Here is a 20,150-nt window from a genome sequence, read left to right on the forward strand (position 1 = left end):
GCCACAGCCCCATTCATGGCTCTCCAGGGTCTCAAGCTGAGGTTTTTCACGCCTATTTGCCTGGACCCTTTTTTGGAGATGCCGGGGATTGAACCTGGGACCTCCTGCTTCCCAAGCAGATGCTCCACCACTGAGCCACCGTCGCTCACCCTTCTCGGCTCCTGCTTCGGGGTGGGGAGAAGCGAGTTCCGCCCGGCCTACGGCAAGCGGCGAGGGACAAGAGGCAGCAGCTGCAGCGTGGCCGCAGTCCGGGCTGCAGAAACCGCCAGCCTGTGTCGGCCGAGTGGGGATGTCGTTCCTGTGCCAGCGGGACAGCTGGGCCCGGGAGGTGAGCAGGGCGCCGCCAGGTGTCTGCAAAGACTGCCCGGGTGGGGGAGGCAGCAGCAGAAGAATGTAGGGTTGCCAATCCCCGGGTGGGGGCAGGGGATCTCCCGGTTTGGAGGCCCTTCCGGTCATCAGAAAGCGGGGGAAGGAAATGTCTGCTGGGCACTCCATGATTCCCATAGGAAATGATGGGGAATTGATCCACGGGTATCTGGGGCTCTAGGGCACCAAATTTTCAGCATAGCCTCCAGTGCCTCTCCCCAAAATAACCTCCAAGTTTCAAAAGGATTGGACCGGGGGTCCAAGTCCATGAGCCCCCAAAGAAGGTGCCCCTGTCCTTCATTATTCCAATAGAGAGAAGGCAGTTAAAAGGTGTGCGGTCCCTTTAAATGTGATGGCCAGAACTCCCTTCCTTGTCGCAACCTTGCTCCTGGATCCACCTCCCCCCATGTCTCTTGACTCCACCCCCAAAATCTCCTGGCTGCACCCCCAAAGTCCCCAGATATTTCTTGAATTGGACTTGGCAACCCTAAGAAAAAGTTGCCCCCCCCCCCCGCCGCCAAGGGTTCAGCTTGCTAGGGAGGAGACTCGGTATCATCCTCCCCACAGGGTTGCCAGGATGATGTTGGAGAATCTCTGGAGACTTTGGGGGTGGAGCCAAGAGAGAGTGGGGTTTGGGGAGAAGAAGAATTGCAGATTTATACCCCACCCACCCTTCTCTCTGAATCAGAGTCTCAGAGCGGCTTACAATCTTCTTTACTTTCCTCCCCCACGACAGACACCCTGTGAGGTGGGTGGGGCTGAGAGGGCTCTCACAGCAGCTGCCCTTTCAAGGACAACCTCTGCCAGAGCTATGGCTGACCCAAGGCCAATCCCAGCAGGTGCAAGTGGAAGAGTGGGGAATCAAACCCGGTTCTCCCAGATAAGAGTCCATGCACTTAACCACTATACCAAACTGGCTCTCTTGTGGTGGCGCTGAGAGAGCTCTTACAGCAGCTGCCCTTTCAAGGACAACCTCTGCCAGAGCTATGGCTGACCCAAGGCCATTCCAGCAGGTGCAAGTGGAGGAGTGGGGAATCAAACCCGGTTCTTCCAGATTAGAGTCCACGCACTTAACCACTATACCAAACTTGAGGGGAGGGACCTCAGCATGGGACAATGCCCGAGAACCCACCCTCCAAAGCGGCCCTTTTCTCCAGGGGAGCTCATCTCTGCCAGCTGGAGGTCAGTGGTAAAAGCGAGAGCTCTCCAGGCCCCAAGGAGTTCCTGTGTGGACTGTTCCTTCCCCTTTGTATGGATTCTAACTCCCAGGTGGGATCTGAAGACCTTGCAGAGTTAAAACTGGCCTCCAGGCAATATAAATCTTTCCCCGTAAAGGCAGTGGCTGCTTTTTGGCATTGTGCCCTACTGAAAAGTCCTTCCCCAGGCTTCACCCCACAATCTCCAGGAACTTCTCAGCCTGGAGTTGGCAGCCCTCTTTGTCTTCACAACAACCCTGTGAGGTAGCTGGGGCTGCTGCTCAGGGAGCTTCATGAGGAATTGAACCCACATCCTAGTCCAGCACTACCTAGTTCTTCACCAGTAAGCACGTGCCAGGCTTTGCAGCCTCTTCCGGGTGAACTGTTCCTAAGTTCTGCTCTCTGCCTTCTTGGGTGTTAGTTATTATCCTGCTCCATTCACATGTCCTTTCTTCGTCCCCAGTTCACAACCCGGGTGGTCTCCTGCTGCCCTGCCCAGTTACCAGCCAAAAACAGTGGAAAGAAGGAGACTCTGCAAGGATTCCATGTCATCTTGGAAGACACCATTCTGTTCCCAGAGGGTGGAGGGCAGGTACTCGCAGTCACTCTTGGGGCAGTGTCACATTCTGTCTCTTTTGATTTGTCACTTTGGATTTAATGTTGAAGCTTTCCTTTGGGCCAACCCATTGGGAAAGCTGTGCTGTTTTTATCTGTGCTCTTAAAGTCACACGCTGTGACTATAAAACCTTTATTTTACTTATTCATGTGCAATAAAAATGGGTAACATGTTTTAAGGGTTCCGGCATGGCAGTTTAAAATCTTCTGGGAAAGAATCTGTTGCCTACAGTGAACATTATGTTTTACTTAAAGCTACACTGAAAGTTTTGAAGTGACTTGTAGAATTCTTATTTGCATGTTTCAGAGATAACATAGTTTGATTTGTTGGGGTGGTGGGGGAATAGAAAGGATAGTATTTGCAAAAAAAAGTATTGTGCCTCAGACCCTTTGAGGAGAAACAAGTGAGGTGAAGCTGGGCTGCATTTTCCCAAAGCAAGCCCAGTGACTTCCCTTCTCTCTGCTAGCCTGATGACCAGGGGGTCATAAATGGCATCCCCGTGCTCAGAGTCACCCGACGAGGCTCAGATGCTCTGCACTTTGTCCAGACCCCCATTGAACCAGGCACTGAGGTGCAGCTAGTGCTGGACTGGGACCGACGGTTTGACCACATGCAGCAGCATTCAGGTGAGAAGGCGATAGAATTGGGATGGGTACTATAAGAACAGGACAGAAAGAGGTGAGCAAATGAAGCTACTGTCATGGTGAGGGGTCTAGAGACCAAGTCCTACGAGGAAAGATTGAAGGAGCTGGATATGTTTAGTGTGGAGAGGAGAGGACCGAGATGTCATCTTCTCTCACCATCTTCAAGTCCTTGAAGGGCTGTCAGACAGAGGATGGTGCAGAGTTGTTTTCTGTTACTCCAGAAGGTCAGACCAGAACCAGCGGGTTGAAGTTACATCAGAAGAGTTTTATAAATTAACAGTTTATTAGTTTTAAGTCATGAATCAGTACAGTTATAAGCAAACATATAAGGATCTACAATTCATAAATAACAGTAAAAAATACAGTGCACATGTAAGAAAGGTATGTCAGTACAGACAAGCTAGCATTACGAACAGTTTACCATAGGTTTGAATCATTTATGAGTTTGGGGATTTCTTGTTGACCGGTTAGATAATCTAATATAGGAAACCTTATGGTAACAAAATTGGAAGTAGTGTCACAGATTTAAGGTTATCTGTCAATTTTGTCATCATGTAAAACTCCCAAATTTTTTTTTGCCACTGTGAAACAGAAGGGGGAGTTGTATTTTTCCAGTTCCTAGCAATGTATGTTTTCGGAAATGATAGTAATAAGACTCTTTCAATAGTTACAGAAGCATATTTATGAGAGACCCAACCATTTAAGAAAAGATGTTCTTGGGTTGTCGGAATATCAAAATGTGTAATTAAGTTAATTTGCGTAAGAACTGAGGTCCAGAATTGTTTTACACTTGGCCACTCTAATATAATCTCCAATCTGTCCACATTTTTTCCAACACATAGGTGAGGAAGAGCATTTCACACATGCTAATCAAAAGAGTTTTTGGCTCAACATTAGGAAGAACTTCCTGACCGTTAGAGCGGTTCCTCAGTGGAAAAGGCTTCCTCGGGAGGTGGGGGGCTCTCCTTCCTTGCAGGTTTTCAAACAGAGGCTGAATGGCCATCTGACAGCAATGCTCATTCTGTGAACTTGGGCAGATCATGAGAGGGAGGGCAGAAAGGGTTGCATCAGTGCTTAGTTCTTGTGGCCCCTTCTTCCATACCCAGGAAACATTGTTTACTGCTTTTTACTAATTTGGCCAGGGATCCTAGAGAGGTTCCCCCCCCCCCCCTTTTGCCATCTTCTGGGCTTGGAAGTGAGTGTGTGTGTAGGTGGGAGGTATTGGTGAAATTCCTGCATTGTGCAGGGGGCTGAACTAGATGACTCTGGAGGGCCCTTCTAACTCTATGATTCTAAGTTCTTTCTTACAGGACAACACCTTATCACAGCTGTTGCAGAACAGATGTTTGGTTTCAAGACAACGTCATGGTAAGCACGACAAAGCTCTTCCTTAGATCGAAATGAGTAGCTATGTTAGTCTGTCTGTAGCACTAGAAAAGAACAAGAGACCCAATAGCATCTTAAAGACTAACAAAATTTGGGGCAGAGTGTGAGCTTTCATGAGTCAGTGCTCATTTCTTCAGATACAAATTTTGGTTCAGGTGGTAGCCATGTTGGTCTGAAGCAGCAGTTTTAGTCTTCAAATCTGAAGAAGTGTGCTCGCATGTGAAATCTTATACTTTGAACAAAACTTTGTTTTAAAGATGCTTCACTGGACTCAAAACTTTGTTCAGATACAAGTTTCGTTAGTCTTTAAGATGCTACTGGACTCTTGGTCTTTTCTAAAGCTCTTCCTAATTGCTTCTCCCCTAGCAGGGCTGGCTCAAGACACTTTGTCACCCCCATTCCAGGGCCCACATGGCCATTTGTCAGGTCCAAACCCCTGTAGAGAACTGTCTCTCCCTATATGTCCCCATGCACCATCTGCAGTACTCAGGCTGGCCCTAAGCTTAGACTAGCCTGCATGGGATTGGCCAGAGCCTGTGCCTTTTCCCTTCCCACCCTGAGGAGATGAGGGGATGTGCCATATGGTGGTGTGGATGTAAAGTTGCTGTTGCACTGAAAGGCGCAAAGGGTGCAGGCATTTGGGTGTGGGCGGGAGGGGGATTGTTTGGGGCCATGTTGTGTTTTTTATGTCTTATTTTTGTACTTTTAAGTTGCGTTGAGCTGTGGGGAAAGATAGAGTGTAAACATTTTAATAATAAAAAAAAAGAAAGCCAAGATATTGGAGCCACGTGCATCCAACATGGTCTGCTCTTACTGAGAAATGTCTTTCCTGGCATTTGACATCCTTTAACATAAGGAATTGAATGTTGACCTACCAGCACAAAGTGCTCTTGAGTGGTGCTTATAGCCGAGAGAGAGATAAACGGTTCCTTTCCCAGAAATTCTGTTGAGGAAGTTACTTTCATTATTCGCTTCATCGCTTTCCCTATTAACCTTTGACAATATCTTAATCCTTCAGCATCTGTTCTGTGGACTAAAGATTGTGAATTACTAAATCTTGTTTTCATTTGTGATCGAAGGTCAGAAACAAACCATAACATAGCCTGGAGTCTGGCAAGGTCTGCTAGTGCTTTGAACATATGAACACATGAAGCTGCCTAATACTGAATCAGACCCCCGGTCCATCAAAGTCAGTCTTGTCTACTCAGACTCGTAGTGGCTCTCCAGGGTCTCAAGCTGAGGTTTTTCACACCTATTTGCCTGGACCCTTTTTTAGTGGAGATGCCAGGGATTGAACCTGGGACCTTCTGCTTCCCAAGCAGATGCTCTACCACTGAGCCACCGTCCCTCCCCAACATATATGAACATATGAAGCTGCCTTATACTGAATCAGACCTTTGGTCCATTAAAGCCAGTCTTGTCTACTCAGACTGGCAGCGGCTCTCCAGGGTCTCAAGCTGAGGTTTTTCACACCTACTTGCCTGGACCCTTTTTTGGGAGATGCCGGGGATTGAACCTAGGACCTTCTGCTTACCAAGCAGATGCTCTACCCCTGAGCCACAGCCCCATTCATGGCTCTCCAGGGTCTCAAGCTGAGGTTTTTCACGCCTATTTGCCTGGACCCTTTTTTGGAGATGCTGGGGATTGAACCTGGGACCTTCTGCTTCCCAAGCAGATGCTCTACCACTGAGCCACAGCCCCATTCATGGCTCTCCAGGGTCTCAAGCTGAGGTTTTTCACACCTACTTGCCTGGACCCTTTTTTGGAGATGCCGGGGATTGAACCTAGGACCTTCTGCTTACCAAGCAGATGCTCTACCCCTGAGCCACAGCCCCATTCATGGCTCTTCAGGGTCTCAAGCTGAGGTTTTTCACGCCTATTTGCCTGGACCCTTTTTTGGAGATGCCGGGGATTGAACCTGGGACCTTCTGCTTCCCAAGCAGATGCTCTACCACTGAGCCACAGCCCCATTCATGGCTCTCCAGGGTCTCAAGCTGATGTTTTTCACACCTATTTGCCTGGACCCTTTTTTGGAGATGCTGGGGATTGAACCTGGGACCTTCTGCTTCCCAAGCAGATGCTCTACCACTGAGCCACCGTCCCTCCCCTTTGCAGGACATTCATTTCCTGTGCCTCGAGGAGTAGGCCTGCTGAGGACGGGACAATCTGAGGGGTGTCTTTCTGCCCTTGCTGACCTGTGCCGCCCCGTCTTCTCTGCAGGGAGCTGGGTCGTCAGCAGAGCACCGTGGAACTGGAAACCCGCTCTGTGACAGCAGATCAGGTGGCAGCCCTGGAGGAGACTGTGAACAACAAGATCCGAGCCCGAATCCCTGTGGTGGTGCACCACTTGGCAGAAGGCGAAGCTGAAGGGGATGGGGTGAGCGAGGGTCCAGGCCAAGGTGGAGAAGGAAGGTGCTGCCCCGGGTCATCTCTAACCTGGCATTGTCTTACAGGTGAGGAGCCGCGGCTTGCCAGACGATCACACTGGCCCTGTGAGGATAGTAAGCATTGAAGGGGTGGATGCAAACATGTGCTGTGGTACACATGTCTCCAACCTCAGTGACCTGCAGGTGAGACACAAGATAGAGGCCTCAGTTAACTACATCCCTTCAGACCGTCCTGTTTGTGAAGGCAGCTTTTTGCACCGTTCTGACCAGTGTATTCCCCTAAGAAGAGATGGGATGAGACACATTTCCTTTCCCTGCCCACTCGCATCTCCTTCTCAGAGTAGGTGTGTCTCTGTTTCAAAGGTTATTAAACTCCTGGGCACTGAAAAGGGGAAAAAGAACAAGACCAACCTGGTTTTCCTTGCTGGAAACAGAGTGCTGAAGTCTCTGGCGCAGAGTCATGCCACCGAAAAGGCCCTCACGTCACTGCTTAAGCAAGTATCCAGCCTTTTCTCTCCCACATAACAGCCTCTCCCCCAGTAAACTAATCAGTGACTGTAGTGTTGGTGGTTGGATTTTTGTCTTTAAGACAGGGTAGTAGTGAGATTTATAGGAAGGCTGTTTCATGCTTATATAAATTAGACTTTCCCTCCAGTATCTCTTGTGGGAGAAGAGGGATAGCGTGCATTTCCCAGCAGTTACAACTGAATACAAAGATGGCAGTTCAGTTGTAGCTGTTACCCTCTCCATCCTGCACCGCCCTTTTCACTTTCTGCTGTCCTCCCCCCGCCCTGCATTCCATCAGCCAGGCACCCTGACCCTCCCTCAGAGATCCTGCTTTGTCTTTGTCATTTCAGATGCGGCTCCGAGGAGCACGTAGAAGCTGTGAAGAGGCTACAAAACTCTCTGAAGCAACTGCACAAGGTACCTGCAAGTAGCCCTTCAGTAAGACCAGTCAAGAGCTTGGCTTCCCCACGGCGGCCCGGGTATTCATACTAGGCCTTAGCCGATGGAAGGAGGAGGATCGCTGGTGACTGGAATCGGACTGTCAACAGGCCGCTTGGAAGAGCCCAGTGGTCGGCCAAGGCAGGACAGAAGGGGCCCAGTGGAGGGAGCTCCCCTCCAAGCAGCAGAGTAGGCCTGGTTTGCTGCCTTTAATAACAGGAGAGATATGACTTGGCCTGCAAATAATTTTTTTTTAAAGAGTCATGTGCTTTCAAACCATGAGAAGTCCAGCTGGTGAGCCAGATGGAGCTAGGGATGTCCTGAAAAATAGCAGCAAGGGAGAAGGGCCCCCGTCAGCACTCTGGCTTTTCCAGCTGGCTCAGACCTCTGCAGCCCAGAGGCCCCTGGAGGTTGTGCCCTCCAGACTCTGGACAAGAGGCGAGGCCATATTGCAACCTCTTACAATGTCCTGGAGCTGGTCTGGTGGATCTTCTGAAAACCCAACTTCAGCTTTGGTCTTGCTAGGGATTTCATGCCACTTCCCTTGCCTCTTGAATTCAGCCTGGTGACATTGGCATCATGTCGTTTCTTTCCCTTTTAGAACAATTTGAACCTACAGAGAGATTTAGCTGTCTTAATTGCTCAGCAATTCAAAAGCAACCCAGCTCGGGAACCCGTGTTTATGTTACACAGGTAAGGATGAAGACAGCTCAGTGTGGGCTTTGCATGTGATGGAAACGGAAGACTTGGATTTCATATCCGCACAAGCCAAAGGCAGGGAAATTCTGCATACCAGGAAACATTTGGCTCAAAACATGACATTGACAAGAAGAGGATCCACAAGGACCTGGGTGGGGGAGTAGAAACCCTGTTTGTCCTCTCCCTCCCCATGTTACCCCTCACTGCCCCCCGCTTTCTACTATGGCACCGAAAGTGTGTGTGTGTGCTCTCACAGTTGTGCAGGCGTTCTGCAAACCTGTGTTTCCTAAGGTGTTAGCAGGAAAGTGAAAGATGTGTTATCTTTTTACTTTTTAAAAATCTGTGTAAGATTTGAAAGAGAATACACCTCTTAATTATCCTTATATCAGTCCTGTTATGGCTGTTTTTTTTCATGTGGAGCTGATGGATCCCCTGGAGGGGGCTTTCATACTTTAGAGGTGCAGCTTTGGGTTCATGCTTGCTAAATTTGTTGTGGGGGGAATTGCAGTCTGGTTTTGGAACGTTTTGTCCCTCTCTGTAGGAAAGATGGTGATTCTGAGTTCATGAACATGGTGGCGAATGAGATTGGCACAGAGGTGAGTCTCCCATTCACAGCTGACGTGCTCAGAGTTGGGGGCTTCCTGGAGCTCCCAACTGGTCACCCAGTGATTTCAAGACCATCCTGGCTATTGAACTTTACTGAGGTTTTAAAACATACAATACATAAATTATAGTGAAATTAAAAGGCATCAGAAGCAATATTTGAAGGCTTAGCACAAAAATAAAAAAAATCCTTATAAATCTTGCAAAGGATAAGGGAAGGGCATATAATGTGATTAAGTGAGAAGATGAGGGCAAAAGTTAACAATTTTGTGGTGGAAATATTCTACCAACTCAGTTTAGCAAGTAGCAGTTAAACTAAAGAGGGTATAGCAGTAGAGTCTTTCACTTGAACTTGCAGTCTTGAAACTTGGTCCTTTTAACAGGAAACCCTCCTATTCCTCTCGGTGGGAGACGAAAAGGCAGCTGGCCTTTTTCTGCTTGCAGGGCCTATCGAGGCTGTGGAGAAACTGGGGCCCAGGTGAGACACCAGTCAGAGACATGAAGTGGATGTTTGGTAGGAGGGATAATCTGGGGTGGGGGGGTGGGGGGCATCCTTAGAATGTTCTTACACTGACTTGAGAGCATCTGTCTGGCACTTCCAAGACTTGGAACCTTGGTGGAATCTTGCCGAGCGGAGCTGCAGAGTGGAAAAACGAGCCCTGCAGAGCTCACCAACCTCTCCTCTTGTTTTTCCCATAAGGGTGGCAGAACTTCTGAAGGGGAAAGGAGCCGGGAAACATGGCCGCTATCAGGGCAAAGCCACGTGCATGAATCAGCGGGAAGCAGTACACGCTCTCATCCGGGAGTTCATTAACCATGGCAGCTCAGAGCGGTGAACTTCCCCCTAAACTTTCCCCCTATTAAAACAATAAAATGGCTTCTCTTGTCTGTGTGCTCTGTGGATGTTATTGCCCTCAAGAAAAATAGACAAAGGCCTGATTTAGTAGAAAGGCCTGTGGGGTGGCAGTCCTCTGCACAGGTGAGGGAGGATGGGGAACAAGTCATGTGCTGGAAACAACTTCCCTCTAATTCAAGAGGTGACTTGGAAAGAGGGCGCTGTCAGCATGCAGAGGCACCTTCTTCCTTTCCAGGGCTGGGTTCTCGATCAAAGCCGGCATTCTACAGGTGTGCCTTACTTCTCTCTTTCTGGTCACCTCAGTTGTGCCTCTGCAAATTCCCGTTTAGGGTGGGAGCTTAAAGACCTCTTAACAGTGGGTTGTCGTTCCATTGCCAATCATCACAATGCAGTCAAAGCACCATGGCATGTGAAATGTGCTGCAACCCAGCTGGGATGCATACAGCAGAAAACAAACACTTAAAAGATTGAGAAAAATGTCCTTTTGTGGGGCAGCTACAGCCACATTTAACGTGGGGACAGGGAAGCAGTCAAGCAGTCCAAACTGGACCCGATGTAGGCTCTGTGTCATCTGGGATCCTGTTCCCTGCAGTAATTAGCAGATGCTTCTAGAAGCGCCACAAGCAAGGCAGGAAGAGAGAAGGCCCTCGATAGCATGTGGTAACAGGAGGAGGAGAGACAACCTTCCAGGCATCGTTCTATCCCTTGCCTGGGCTGGGGCTGCTCCACTCCCAAGTCTTCTGTTCCCTACAAGTCTTTCTTCTCTGCCTGCTGGAGGAGCCAGGAGATGCCACGGGGGATCAGTGCCACAGCACAGACGTGAGCACAAGCGCTCTTGCAGAAGATGAGGACATAGAAGAGATGCTCCCTGCTTGTGGGGAGTTCAAAGGAGTCAAACAGATGCAGGATGAGCAGGGAGACCAAGATGCAGCTGAGGCGGAAGGCCCACTGTTGGCTTTGCTTCCCTTTACAGCTTTCTGCATACATGGGGGAGTGGAGGCCTACCCCCAGGCCAAAGAGAATACCCAGGTTGCGAAGCAAGCTGGCAAACGGGGTGGTGTCAATATGGACCCACTCTGGCCGTTCGCACCACATGTTGGCTTTCTCCAAGGTCCACAGGAGGTCCACGCCCAACATCTTGAGCAGCAGGTAGAAACCCAGGGCGAAGCTGAAGAGGGAGAGGGTGGTGCCCACATATCGCCAGAGGGTGGTGTTGTAGATGAAGCGGACATGCGCAAAAACTTCTGCTACCACCATCCCTGCAGAGGAGGGAAGTCATTGAATGAATGAGTGGAAGATGTGTGCTGTTTTTGTGTGCAACACTTTTCCTTCCAGTATTGTTCGCTTGCTTGTTTGTTTACCCTGTAGGTCCCACAACAGCAGGGTAAACCGTCTTTCTAGGATCAAAAGGGAATGCAGGAGAAAACCCTGTGTGTTACTTTGGATAGATAACTAAAGGCGGCTTTCACATTTTGGATAGTGCACTATAGCAATTGGTTGCAACTGGATTTTCCTCTGTGAAACATCAAAATCCCCTTGCAAATGATTGCTATAGCACATCGAGAGTGCATTATCCAATGTATGTGAATTGGACTCAGAATGTGGAGAGAAGGGTGCAAATCTTTCATGCCTGTGAGAACAGTTATCATCTGTGTGAGAGCTGCCACTGTCTCTCCTGCACATATGCAGCAAACAACAGCCTGCTCCGCTGTTGTAGCTCTTTGCAAGCACCGGTTTTCTGGCAAGGCACTGGTAGCGGCCACACTAATTGTGTAATGCTATGTAGAGTTACTTCAGTCTTGATTTTAATTGACCTAGACTGCAGCAACTTCGTTTAGGTGGTAGGCTGAGTTAGGACAGGGGTGTCAAATGTCTGGCCTGCGGTCCAGAACCGGCCTGCACAGGACTTTAATCAGGCCCATGGGGCTCTTTTCTCCTCCTGCCCCCCTTCTATCCTCACCCTTTGAAGCTCTGAGGCTGCTGAAGTTCCCAGCTCCTTCTTCCTTGTCTTTGCAAGCTGAAGCAGGAAGCAATTTTGGGCTTTTAAAGAAAATGCGGAATGGATTTTCCATTAAGGTCTTTGTTTAATGGCAAATCCATTTTGTGTTTTCCTTGCAGCTTTGTGTGTGCTGCAGTGTATTTTAATAGAGTGGGGCTCAGTTTCACTTTTCAGCATTTGTATGGTCTGTTAGAAGCTGTTCCTTGCTGGAGTTGTGTGACCTTGCTGATGCTTTGAGCCAGCATGTCTCTGCTGAATGGACGTTAGAACTGGCACCTGGCGAGTGCTCTAACCTGGGAACCCACAGTCAAAGGGGGTTATGACACTGAAGAGGCATTGCCAATCTGAGTAGACCTGGGGCAAGGGGAGAGGCTTGCAATGCCCATCCATTTCATGTTTTCCTAAGCCCAGAGCATTTTAAATTATTTGTTTATATTTCTAGTTTCTGCTGTGGTCCTTGTGCTTGATGTTTTATTTTTATTTATTTATTTATTACTTTAAAATTTCTATCCCGCCCTCTCCGCAAGCAGACTCAGGGCGGCTAACAACATTCATTTTTACAAATTAAAACCCAATAAAAAATAGCTACAGTTTAAAATTATTTAAAAACATTTCGTTTCATGGTGCTGTATCACTACAATATAATATAAGTGGTGATCATGTGGTACTCTATAATGATTTTTAAAATTGCCTTGCCAAATCCCACCATTCCTCAACCTTTCCACTTTAAGCATGTTTGTATTTTACTGTATTGTGCAGTTTTAAGCATGTTTGTATTTTACTGTATTGTGCAGTTTTAAGCATGTTTGTATTTTAAGTAAGCAGTAATATATTTAATTGTGTCTGCATCCTTTATAAAGTTTATATCTCCACTATCTGGCTTTATATTTTATGATACGCCTGGCCCCACAAAGTCCCATTTATGTCAGATCCAGCCCTTGTAACAAATGAGTTTGACACCCTTGAGTTAGAAGATGAAGAAGAAGATACTGGATTTATATCCCACCCTCCACTCCGAAGAGTCTCAGAGCGGCTCACAATCTCCTTTACCTTCCTCCCTCACAACAGACACTCTGTGAGGTAGATGAAGATATTGGATTTATATCCTGCCCTCCACTCCGAAGAGTCTCAGAGCGGCTCACAATCTCCTTTCCCTTCCTCCCCCACAACAGACACCCTGTGAGGTGGGTGGGGCTGGAGAGGGCTCTCACAGCAGCTGCCCTTTCAAGGACAACCTCTGCCAGAGCTATGGCTGACCCAAGGCCATTCCAGCAGGTGCAAGTGGAGGAGTGGGGAATCAGACCCGGTTCTCCCAGATAAGAGAGCTCTGGCTGACCCAAGGCCATTCCAGCAGCTGCAAGTGGAGGAGTGGGGAATCCAACCCGGTTCTCCCAGATAAGATTCCGCACACTTAACCACTACACCAAACTGGCTCTCTTAGGGCTAAGTCTGTTAGGATTGGACTGTAAATAGGGTTAGGCCAGCTTTTTAGCCTAGAGCGTTCCAGTCCGCCCTCAAATATATCTCCTTTCATACGGTAGAAAAGAACAAATGTCTAGTAGCCTTTTGAAGACTAACAAAATTTATGGCAGGGCATAAGCGTTCATAAGTCACCGATCACTTCTTCAGATACAATCAGCGATCCAGAAGGAAACAGACTGTTGCCTGCCTGCTCTGCAGCCACTTCTGTCAGAAAACCCAACCAAGCCAGAGACCTTGTACCAAACACAGCACTGGGTGATGCTTCCAAGCGAGCACACTCTGTCAAAACCAAGCACACACAAACACACACACACACACACACACACACACACTAAACAGAGCCTGCCCTCCAAGAGAATGACTGGCCAGTTTGACTGGTATGAAAAGTTCAGGCAGGCCTTCAGTAGGCCTGATGACTGCCAGCCTGAACTCCACGATGCAGAGCGTGGCTCTCCTGCATTCGGAAAGGGCGAGGAAGACAGAGAAGCTGATTGTATGGATGTTTATTTATTAAAATCCAGCCAGGAATAACTCACCTGAGACCACCCCAGAGATCACCTGGTGTGGAAAATGGGCAGCAAGGAAGACACGGGATAAACAGACACAAACCTGTACAGCCCAGAATCCTGCCCACAGGAGGCTGCGTAGACACCTGGTGGGGGAGGAGGGGGAGGATTTGTTCAAGCATTTGCACCACTCCACAATCAAAACCTGCCAGGCCTTCAGTGCCCAACCAGCACCATACCTGGCAGCTTTTAAAAAATGCAATACTTAAGCCGTCTCGAGTAGAAGAAGAAGATACTGGATTTATATCCCGCCCACCACTCTGAAGAGTCTCAGAGAGGCTCACAACTTCCTTTACCTTCCTCCCCCACAACAGACACCCTGTGAGGTAGATGAAGATATTGGATTTATATCCTGCCCTCCACTCCGAAGAGTCTCAGAGCGGCTCACAATCTCCTTTATCTTCCTCCCCCACAACAGACACCCTGTGAGGTAGATGAAGATATTGGATTTATATCCCGCCCTCCACTCCAAAGAGTCTCAGAGCGGCTCACAATCTCCTTTATCTTCCTCCCCCCACAACAGACACCCTGTGAGGTAGATGAAGATATTGGATTTATATCCCGCCCTCCACTCCGAAGAGTCTCAGAGCGGCTCACAATCTCCTTTGCCTTCCTTCCTCACAACAGACACCCTGTGAGGTAGATGAAGATATTGGATTTATATCCCGCCCTCCACTCCGAAGAGTCTCAGAGCGGCTCACAACCTCCTTTACCTTCCTCCCCCACAACAGACACCCTGTGAGGTAGATGAAGATATTGGATTTATATCCCACTCTCCACTCCAAAGAGTCTCAGAGCGGCTCACAATCTCCTTTCCCTTCCTCCCCCACAACAGACACCCTGTGAGGTAGATGAAGATATTGGATTTATATCCCACTCTCCACTCCAAAGAGTCTCAGAGCGGCTCACAATCTCCTTTCCCTTCCTCCCCCACAACAGACACCCTGTGAGGTAGATGAAGATATTGGATTTATATCCCGCCCTCCACTCCGAAGAGTCTCAGAGCGGCTCACAATCTCCTTTCCCTTCCTCCCCTACAACAGACACCCTGTGAGATTGATGAAGATATTGGATTTATATCCCGCCCTCCACTCCGAAGAGTCTCAGAGCGGCTCACAATCTCTTTTCCCTTCCTCCCCCACAACAGACACCCTGTGAGATCGATGACGATATTGGATTTATATCCCGCCCTCCACTCCGAAGAGTCTGAGAGTGGCTCACAATCTCCTTTCCCTTCCTCCCCTACAACAGACACCCTGTGAGGTTGGTGGGGCTGGAGAAGGCTCTCACAGCAGCTGCCCTTTCAAGGACAACCTCTGCCAGAGCTATGGCTGACCCAAGGCCATGCTAGCAGGTGCAAGCGGAGGAGTGGGGAATCAAACCCGGTTCTCCCAGATAAGAGTCCGCACACTTAACCACTACACCAAACTGGCTCTGGAAGGTAATGCTCTTGGCAACTGAGATCAAATTAATGCACGCCCTACTATTTCCCCATTACTATGTCCAGGTGTGAAAGCTGGACAATGAAGAAAGCTGACAGGAAGGTGGTCAATTCCTTTGAAATATGGTGTCGAAGGAGAGCTTTACGGATTCTGTGGCCTGCCAAGACAAATCAGTTGCTGCTCGATCAAATCAAGCCTGAATTCTCCCTAGAAGCAATACTGATCAAACTGAGGCTGTCATACTTTGATCTCATTATCAAAAGACAAGAATCACTGGAAAGGACAATAATGCAAGGAGAAGAAAAGATTGGCTTTCTACCTTGCCCTTCACTCAGAGTCTCAGAGCAGCTTACAATCTCCTTTTCCTTCCTTTGCCCACAACAGACACCCTGTGAGGAAGGTGGGGCTAGGAGATCTCACTGAGAACCATTTTTGAGGGGACAGCTCTAAAAGAACTGTGACAGATCCAAGGTCACCCAGCTGGCTGCATGTGGGGGACAAGTGAGGAATCCAACCCGGTTCTCCAGATTAGAGTCTGCCGCTCCTAACCACTACAGCAAACTGGCTATTACCTTCTTGACAACGTTCTTCACCTGCCATCTTGTGCTCTTAGGCAGCCTGTACTTACTTGGCATTTTCCCTCAGTCATTTAGTCCCTACAAAACTCAAAGCAAGAGAAATGGAAGACCCAATATGAGGTGGATGGACTGAAGCAAGAAAGCCACTAAGGCCTTCCTCACTCTGCCAGACCTGGACAAGACGAAGGGCCTTGGGGAGGATACTAATTCAGTGTCACCATAAGTCAGAAGTGATTTGACAGCACTTAACGCCCGCAGTGTTCTTAAATATCAGCTTCTCAGACCTTTGATCTAGGAGAGTTGTCTTCAAACCATGGTTTGGGACCCCCATGTGGATGGTTCAGTCCAACCAGCTGGGTCACAACCCCCTAGAGAGCTGCCCTTTTGAAGGTCTGCTGCTTATGCACATGCATAGTGTCATGGGTACTGGGGACCCTGCAGAAGAAGCTGAGCCTGCAGAAGAAACTGTGCCCCTGCCACCTGCACCAGTGCCCCTGCCTCCTGCTGGAGAAGATCCAAGCCCCCCTGCCTCGCCCTCTCGGGTGGCTCGGGTGCGTGACCGCCTTCGTCAGGACCTCAGGGATCGGAGGAGGGCGGCACGCTCACGAGCAAGACGCTCCCTGAGCCCTGAGTTTTGAAAGGATTCTGGCCCTTCTAGGAGTGAGGGTGCTTGAGTCTCAGCAGGATCCTGGCTGCCTCTCTGAGCCAGCAATTAGTCCAAATGGGCAACAGACAGCAGAGGGCTATATAGCTGTGGGCTTTGGGAGGAGGCTTTGTGGAAGCAACTAGTCACTTACCTGACGTTCTAGCATCCACTTTGGCTTTTGACTTTGGCTTCTGGACCCCCTGACTTTGGCTTTGACTTCTGGACCCCCTGACTTCGGCTTCTGAACCTCTGACCTGCGTTACCTGGACTGTGATTCGGTTTTGGCGCCTTGGACCCTCTTTGTTCACCAGCTACAGACCTTGGATTGCCCCTGGACTTTGCCTGACCTGGCCCCAGCCCGTGACACATAGAGAGTCAGGACAGAATATTTCCTGCCTCTGTCGAGAGGTCGTGAGGGTTACTCCAGGGTGGAAAGAATTCCTCCATTACTCTAACCTGAGGCTTCTTTCTTACTATGGCACGCCTAGTCTCCTGATCCTCGTTTTCTTGGTCTGTTGCCCACTCTCCCAGCCTTCTAACAGTGGTTTCCAGTCACATGGCTGTAAGGTCTCATGCTGCTGTCTGGGAGTGAAAGACGGGCTCTGGGTCTGTAAAGGGTCTGGGGTGCAGTGAGGATTGCCCATCTGCCCCGCCCATGGGAGAAACACAGCTATGATGTTGAAAATTAAAGTGACAGGGATAATGAAGGGCTCCCAAGAAAGGCTCTGAACGACTTCCGCTACAGTTCAGTGGGCGCAAAGACTTTTGCTTTCCTGTCCTTGCAAAAACACGTGAATGGTAAACTCCTGTAGAAGGCTCCGTCATCACCTCTCTTCCTGGAATTGAGTCCCCTCCCCCCCCCCTTGCCCCGCAGTTCTGCAAAAAGTGGGAATGTAGGCCTTACCTGGTGATGAAGGTGTTTGGCTGCAGTGGCGATCGCTGGGCTAGGAGTGCTGTCACCAGGACATAGGAGACCCCCGAGGACCCCATGGCATGACCAGAAGGGCTGCCTGGAGGGGGCAAGGAGCAGAATCATAGCAGGAGGCAAGGTTTTATGGCAGCAGTCTCAAGGAAGACTTTGTGTGTAAAGACAGCCTCACCTGGACCGGTCTCACAGGTGATGGGAAACTGCTGTATCACCGGGGGTGGGGCAGGGCCATAGAAGTCTGTCTCATACACCCACCAGTAGGGTCTCTGTCCAAAGAGGATCCTGTAAAGTAAAAGTGCGAGCACCAGTCATTTCCGACTCTGGGGTGACATTGCATCACGACGTTTTCACAGCAGACTTTTTCTATGGGGTGGTTTGCCATTGCCTTCCCAGTCATCTACACTTACCCCCCCAGCAAGCTGGGAACTCAGTTTACCGACCTCAGAAGGATGGAAGGCTGAGTCGACCTGGAACCGGCAACCTGAACCCAGCACAGCTTCTGCCGGGGATCGAACTCAGGTCGTGACCGGAGAGCTTGGACTGCTCTGTGGGGGAAGTGCCAGATGCCAAGAAACAGGCGTTGTCTGATCTAGGCACATAACTTAAATCCCAAAATCCCATAACTTAAATACCAAAAATGCTGTTTCCAGGCAGCTCCTGCTGCCAAGATCTTTGGAAACAGGATGGGATGAGCCTTCTGGACAATGTTCTTCACCCGAAGTCTTGTGCTCTAAGGGACTCTGTAATGTGCCATTTTTTCACAGTCATTTAGTCCCTAAATAAATAAATAGTCCCTAAATAAATAAACATTTTTTTAAAAAATCTCCAAACATAAATCTTGCAGCAAAATGGGAAGACTCATGGAACCATAGAGTTGAAACAATCCAGAGGATTCATTCTAACTTCCTGCCCAAGGTGCAAAGCCAACCTCTTGTCCAATCAACCTGTAAGTTCTCACACACACAAACACACACACTCAACCCTTGCTGTGTGATAGGCAAAGAGTAAAGCCAGAGAAGGTCTTCAGAGGAAGTGACCCCACATTGCTCAAACAAGTCAATCAAGCCATGGCATGAAAGGCACTGCCCCTCAGTCTGGAAGCCCCACCCTTGTGGAACCCACACTCACCACTTGAAAACCAGGTTGAGCCAATCACCGATCACAGCCACCCAGATCAGCCGGATCCCCACAGATTCCTTCAGGTGGAAACAGATGGGGAAGAAGACGAAGAAGGTGGTCCGGAGGTCAGCAGCAGCAGAGATGAAGAGGAACCAGTCCCGGAAGTCCATGAGGTTCTCTTGGAGATAGCAGGTGGCCTGGACCCCGACACTATGCAGAAGGTCCATGGCTGCAACGAAGGCTGGGATCCGCTTCCCCCATTGGGGCTCTTGCTCATTTCCCCAGCCTTTATCATACCTAAAGCCCCTGATCTTTGATCCTTTGCCTCCTCCCCTATCCAAAAAAAATATTGACAGAAACTGTACCATGAAGCAAAGTGCGCGTTTGTTTGCAAGCCCTACTTGGGCCAAAGTCAATACCCTTCTTCTCCCACTTCTCCTACAGGGCACAGCTTCCCCAAGCACTTAACAACTCTTCTACCAGCCCTTCTTCCCCCCTCCATGGGACCCTGTGAACTCTGGCTCTGGGAGAGGCCTGAGAATCTCAAGCAGGCTTCTCTGCACACCCAGTAAGGAGCCTCACACCTAACCATTCTGAAGTGAACAATCCAGGTGTTGTCTGTCATTTGGAGCCTGTGGGCCTTTGGGGGATTCTGGCACACAGAGGGCTGCGGATCATGGGTAGGGTTGTCAGCTACAGGGTGGGAGAACCCTGGAGATTGGGGGGGGGGGAGCCTGGAGATGGAGGAGTTTGGGGAGGAGAGGACCCTCAGCGGGGGATCGTGCCATGCAGTCCACAGTTCAAAGTAGCTATTTCTCCCTGAGAAACCGATTTCTGTCATCTGGAGTTTCTCGAAAGCTTATGCTACAATAAAATGTATTAGTTATTTAGAACCAGCCAATTGGGATGTGAGGCATTTCTCTCAGGAAATGCAAATAAAGGATCCTGGAGAGACCAATAGGGTGGATTGCTGCCCATAAAGGGGCGTGTTTAACTCAGGCCAAATGTATATAAGGAGTTGCCTGTTTGTGTTCAGTTCAGTTCTGTTCCTGTTCAATAAACATTCTTGCTTACCTCAAGCTGTCTGATCTCACTCTATAATACCTTCCTTAGCCTGCTGCAACTTCAGAAAGGAATCAAGGACTTTCCAGCAGCAGCCAGGCCTTTGCCTTTGCCTTCCTCCTCCTCAGCCAATGCAAGTCCCCCAGTCCATCAGGTGGGGCCAGCTCAGCTTGCAAAATTGGACCCTCTGCAGCAGAAACCGGCTGTACCCCCACAGACACACTCTGAAAAGGCGTCACCCAGGAAGGGTAAAAAGCAAAAACAAACATTATGCCATTCTGTAAAATGTGATGCAAGCCTCTTTCCTTTCCACCATCCAGAGGAGAGCCCCCAGGATTCCTGGGAGTGGCTGAAATTGTTTAGGGACAAAATATTTTCACTGGCAAGAATTCATACTTTACCTGCCATTTTGCTTTAACCAGAAACCCTCCCCCAAATCTAGATCTAACATGCACAACTGACTCTGTGGTAAGGTTGCCAAGCTCCAGGTGGGGCCTGGAGATCTGGAATTACAATATATCTCCTAAAAACAGACAGCTTTAGAGGGTGGATTCTATGCAGGACTGGCACATCCATTATGTGACCCTAGGCAGTTGCCTATGGGTGTGGCCATTGGGGGACGCCAAACTG

At 49.2% G+C, this 20,150-nt stretch overlaps 2 protein-coding genes across 2 annotated transcripts; one reads left to right on the forward strand and one right to left on the reverse strand.

The window, feature by feature from the left end:
- Positions 1-282: 282 nt before the first annotated feature.
- Positions 283-9,734, forward strand: AARSD1 (alanyl-tRNA synthetase domain containing 1). Its single transcript, XM_060255873.1, has 12 exons — positions 283-328; positions 2,026-2,154; positions 2,645-2,804; positions 4,133-4,190; positions 6,429-6,585; positions 6,662-6,778; positions 6,959-7,089; positions 7,453-7,519; positions 8,142-8,233; positions 8,781-8,835; positions 9,226-9,320; positions 9,543-9,734. The coding sequence occupies exons 1-12, from the start codon at positions 290-292 to the stop codon at positions 9,676-9,678; spliced, it is 1,236 nt and encodes a 411-aa protein (XP_060111856.1). The 5' UTR covers positions 283-289; the 3' UTR covers positions 9,679-9,734.
- Positions 9,735-18,737, reverse strand: LOC132584077 (glucose-6-phosphatase catalytic subunit 1-like). The gene is made up of 5 exons (XM_060255871.1): positions 18,468-18,737; positions 17,512-17,621; positions 17,316-17,421; positions 13,716-13,831; positions 9,735-10,957 (listed from the first exon to the last, which is right to left on the reverse strand). Exons 1-5 carry the CDS (start codon positions 18,683-18,685, stop codon positions 10,446-10,448), a joined length of 1,062 nt encoding a protein of 353 aa, XP_060111854.1. The 5' UTR covers positions 18,686-18,737; the 3' UTR covers positions 9,735-10,445.
- Positions 18,738-20,150: the final 1,413 nt, after the last annotated feature.

The sequence above is a fragment of the Heteronotia binoei genome, chromosome 15 (genome assembly GCF_032191835.1).
Source record: "Heteronotia binoei isolate CCM8104 ecotype False Entrance Well chromosome 15, APGP_CSIRO_Hbin_v1, whole genome shotgun sequence".
NCBI classification, from domain to species: Eukaryota; Metazoa; Chordata; class Lepidosauria; order Squamata; family Gekkonidae; genus Heteronotia; species Heteronotia binoei.